This window comes from Dipodomys ordii, unplaced genomic scaffold (genome assembly GCF_000151885.1).
Source record: "Dipodomys ordii isolate 6190 unplaced genomic scaffold, Dord_2.0 Scaffold97, whole genome shotgun sequence".
Classification (NCBI taxonomy): Eukaryota; Metazoa; Chordata; class Mammalia; order Rodentia; family Heteromyidae; genus Dipodomys; species Dipodomys ordii.
The window spans coordinates 10,298,823-10,303,524 of record NW_012267313.1 but is presented as its reverse complement, the minus strand read 5'-3'; the positions used below and the strand labels follow the sequence as shown (position 1 = coordinate 10,303,524).

Genomic DNA, 4,702 nt, shown 5'->3' with positions numbered 1-4,702 from the left:
ATGCATGAGGCCCTGGGTCCAATTCCTCAGTACCACATAAGCAAAAAGAAAAAAGCCAGAAGTGGCACTGTGGCTCAAGTGGTAGAGCGCTAGCCTTAAGCTGAAGAGCTGAAGGACAGTGCCCAGGTCCAGAGTTCAGGCCCCATGATCGGACCAAAAAAAAAAAATTAAAAATAGAGCATTATAAAAAGATGGTTTGGCAATAAATAACATTTTACTGTGAAAGAATTCACCTTTTTAACTTTGGTCGCTGGGAAGTTGATTGTGAGGCAGGATTTGAAAACCCTGTGCTTTTGCTCACTGGAATGGCATTTTTTTTGGCATTAACCTGAGTGGAGTGGGCACTAAAAGACTTAGGACTCCTCCTCTTCACCTTTCGCTCTTCCATTTCAAGTTCTTTGCTGAACCAAGGCCAGTTTCTTAACACCTAAATAAGAAAATACAGTTATTTACATATGTATGCTATAATATGCAACAATATAAGTGGTTTGAAGGCCCATTTCACAGATCCAAAGACCTCAGAATTAAAGAGGTCAATGGCAGGTGGTGATACATGCCTCTAATCCAAATATTCAGGAGATTGAAGAAAAAGGACACAAGACCCTGTCTCAAAAAAGGAAGGGGGGGAGGGAGAGAAGAAAAAAAAAAAGAAAGAAAGAAGAAGAAGAAGAAAGGAAGGAAGGAAGGGAGGGAAAGAAAGAAAGAAAGGAAAGAAAGAAAAGGAGAAAGATTAGCACTACTTACAGATAGCCAGTCCATGGAGAATATGTTTAAAACCTTCTATTTATCACAGTATCTTATTTCATATATTTACCATTATTTTCATAATGGGTGTTGTTATCTTTTTTCCATTTCTTTATTATTTGTTCATTGGGTTAAATTCTGTGTGCTCCAAAATCTGGGGTTTTTTTCCCCTTGACTTCATGATTCAAGTACCATAAGATATTTACATGGTCATTCAACTCATTGGATCATAAATTGCCTTAGGAACAGTAGGTCTTTCTAAAAAAATAGCATCAACTTAATCATATGACTTTTCAGAAAGATCCAAACCCATTTCAACCACTCTGAAAATACTTAAGGACTTTTTTTCCTCTCTGCACTCGGCACATAAGCAAGGAAATTTAAGCCACTGGGCTCAGATTGGCTGTCACAGCCAAACCTATGATACCTGCAAAAAAATAAAAAGGCTTTCTGGGAAAGGATCTAATGCATAGCCTCCATTTCAAGATACCAATGAATTCACTTAGGACCAGGGTGACAATGTTTTCTTTAAAAAGAATTTTTAAAAACAAAACAAATCGTGTTATGAATGCTCCAACACCCACTAGAAATCAAATGGAACTTTAAAAGGCAACGGGGTGCTGGAGGCATAACTCAAGTGGCAGAGCACCTGCACTGCAACTTTAAGGCTCTGAATTCTCATTCCAGTGTCATCACCGCAAAAGAATAATAATAAAAATCAGTGTGAATTATGATACATATTAACAACTGGCCTTCCAATTAAAAGATGCGAATACACGTCTGGTAATACAAGGGGGAAAAAAGGGAAAAAATCCAAGCAAAGAAAACAAATAAAAAACTCTCACTAGCCTGACATACGCTGCTCTGAGGGGCCAGAGCCTCGTTTTGGTAAAGTAGCAAGTGTCGTGGATCGCCGAAAGCGTTCCTGTACACCGAGCGTCCGGGACCCCTCCGGCCACGGCCGGCGGCTACTTACTCGGGCACGGACTCCGAAGCAGGTCAGGTCTTCCGAGCAGGGCCGGGCCGCGGCCTCATCCCATCATCCGATTCGCCCATGCCACGACCCCACACCACCCAGCTCCCAGCAGGGTGGGTGGTGGAAGGGCTTAAAGGAGGAGATCCACTTCCACTACATACCCGAAGAAGAAGGGGGTTCGGGTCCCTCTCCACAACCTGCAAATTTCCCACAGTCTCGGAGGCCACGGCCGCGGCTGCAACTGGGCTCCGCTCACGTTCCTGGAGCCTCCACAGCGCCCTTTGTTTACGGAAGTGATCGGGGAGGCGGCGCCTCTATGACGCATGGCCCCGCCCCTTCCTGCTCCGGGAACGTCTCTCCGGACTCGCACCGTGGGCTCCGCATTGTGCCGCTCTACGTTCAGCTCTTACTCCAGCGGGGGTAGAAAGGAGTCGTCATGGCTGACGATTTTCACTGTAGGCTTTTTGACGCAGAAGTCGGGCGTGATAAAGGGAGGCCGTTGCAATGGGACGCTAAATATGATCTTTCCGACGCGATCCCGCCCCCTTTGTGTCGTCAGTCAACGTACTACAATTCCCAGCATGCCGTTCGCGGAGCGAAGTGTCGCCAAGCAACTGGTCCTGTTGGTTTCTGATTGGTTGCTCTCACTTCGGGAGGCTAAATTAACTGGTTAGAAGGGAGCGCGAAAAGCGCGATTCTCTTCACCCGCAATGAGATTTTCTTATTCCTATTCTTAACAGCTCTTCTGTCAGACACGTTATCTATCAGCCTCACTACAGCAATGTGAGGTAGGTGTCATAACCCTCGTTTTGGAAATAAGGACACTGAGACTCAGAAAGATGGGTCAATCTAGGTGTCTCTGTGGCCAGACAATTCTACTACACTCTACTACACTTCTCAGGAGAAAGAACTGTGGAGTGAGAAAAGGATCTATCCTGAATGTGTGTGTGAGAGAGAGAGAGAGAGAGAGAGCGAGAGAGAGAATGTTTCATTCGCTGGATAGCCTTCCCGGTGTGAGGTTTGGTAATGGAGAAGTTTTAGACTCTTAGGCTTAGGTTGAAAGGAGACTGGAGGAACCTGGCAATCTTTCTGCATTCACCAATAAGGAAATCATATCTAGATGATAGCCTTGCCAGAGAAGCAGAGCGAGGAAGAGCCCACGTTTCCGGGTTTCTAGGAAGGGACATCCTCTTATTTTTTTTGTTGTGAAAATACCGTACAGAGGGGTTACAATTACATGGGCAAGGTAATGAGTACATTTTTTTTTTTTTTTTGGTCCGGTCGTGGGGCTTGTACTCTGGGCCTGGGCACTGTCCCTCAGCTCTTCAGCTCAAGGCTAGCGCTCTACCACTTGAGCCACAGGGCCACTTCCGGCTTTTTTTCTTTTTGCTTATTTGGTGCTGAGGAATCGAACCCAGGGCCTCGAGCATGCAAGGCAAGCGCTCTACCACTGAGCCACCTTCCCAGCCCCTTGCTTTAAACTTTTAAAGTTTCATGTCAATGCTATCTTGTAAATTGATCTGCAACTTGATTCTTTTTGCTCAAATCTATATTTATACAATAGGTTTATATTGGTTCATTAGCACTCTACCACTTGAGTCATAGCACCACTTCTGGCTTTTTCTGCTTATGTGTTGCTGTAGAACTCAGGGCCTCATGCATGCGAGGCAAGCACTCTACCACTAAGACACCTTCCCAGCCCACCAATTTTTTTTCTTATGGAAATTGGCAAACACTTACTAAAGAAGATAAAAGACAGCTGGGCAATGGGGCTCATACCCGGTGCAACAATAATCATGTGAGAGTTTGAAGGCATGTCATGGTCTACATTATACTTTTCTTGTTGGTGGTGGTCATGGGGCTTGAACTCTAGGCCTAGGCACTATCCCTGAGCTCTTCAGCTCAAGATGAGTGCTCTACCACTTGAGCCACAGAGCCACTTTCTGGGTTTTTGGTGGTTAATTGGAGTCTCACGGATGTTCCTGCCTGACTCAGATATTAGCCTCCTGAGTAGGTAGGATTATAGGCATGAGCCACCGGCACCCGGCTACATTATACTTTTTAATTCCATAAAAGAATGAAAACAGGGAAGCAAGAGCCAAGTGCTGGTTACACATATCTGCAATACTAGCTACGCAGAAGGCTGAGATCCTAGGATCTCAGTTCAAAGCCAGCCAAGGCAGGAGCGTCTGTGCGACTCTTATTCCATTTAACCACTAAAAATTCAGAAGGTGGAGCTGTGGCTCAAGTGGTAGGGTTCTAGTCTTGAACAAAAATTTCAGGGGAGGGAAAGAGAGTGAGCGAGCAAGAGAGAGAGAGAAAGGGAGGGAGGACAGGGACACAAACACAGAGAGACAGAGACCAAGAAAAGAGAAAAAGGAAGTGATTCATGGCTGTTTTACCAGGTGGTTCCTTTCAGTACTGACAGACATGCTATCTCTTGATCAGTATCTTTTGGGTATTCTTTTTTTTGGGGGGGGGTCCGGTCATGGGGCCTGAACTCGGCCTGGGCGCTGTCCTTCAGCTCTTCAGCTCAAGGCTAGTGCTCTACCACTTGAGCCACAGCGCCACTTCTGGATTTTTTCTTTTTGCTTATGTTGTGCTGAGGAATTGAACCCAGGGCCTCATGCATGCAAGGCAAGCGCTCTACCACTGAGCCACCTTCCCAGCCCATCTTTTTTTTTTCTTGCCAGTCTGGGGCTTGAACTCAGGGCCAGAGCACTGTCCCTGAGCTCTTTTGCTCAAGGCTAGAACTCTACCACTTGAGCCACGGTGCCACTTCTGGCTTTTTCTATTTATGTGAAACTGGCAATTCCAACCCAGAACTTCGAGCATGCTAAGCAATCTACATTCCCATTCCCATCCCTTTTGTTTGTTTTTGAAACCAGGTCTCCCTGACTTTGCTGAGGCTGACCCAGAACTTGTAGTGCTTCTGCCCCCATCTCTTGAGTAGCTGCAATTACAGGGGCCCTAGGATGAACC

The 4,702-nt window shown here is 45.8% G+C and overlaps 1 protein-coding gene across 1 annotated transcript in view; it reads right to left on the bottom strand.

The window, feature by feature from the left end:
• The window catches only part of Ccdc28a (coiled-coil domain containing 28A), a 15,782-nt gene extending 13,737 nt beyond the window's left edge, over window positions 1-2,045 (bottom strand). Inside the window, 3 exon segments of the mRNA XM_013026791.1 lie at window positions 234-427; window positions 1,882-1,958; window positions 1,961-2,045. Coding sequence (XP_012882245.1) covers window positions 234-427; window positions 1,882-1,958; window positions 1,961-2,045 — 356 coding nt within the window.
• Between the last annotated feature and the right edge of the window lie 2,657 nt (window positions 2,046-4,702).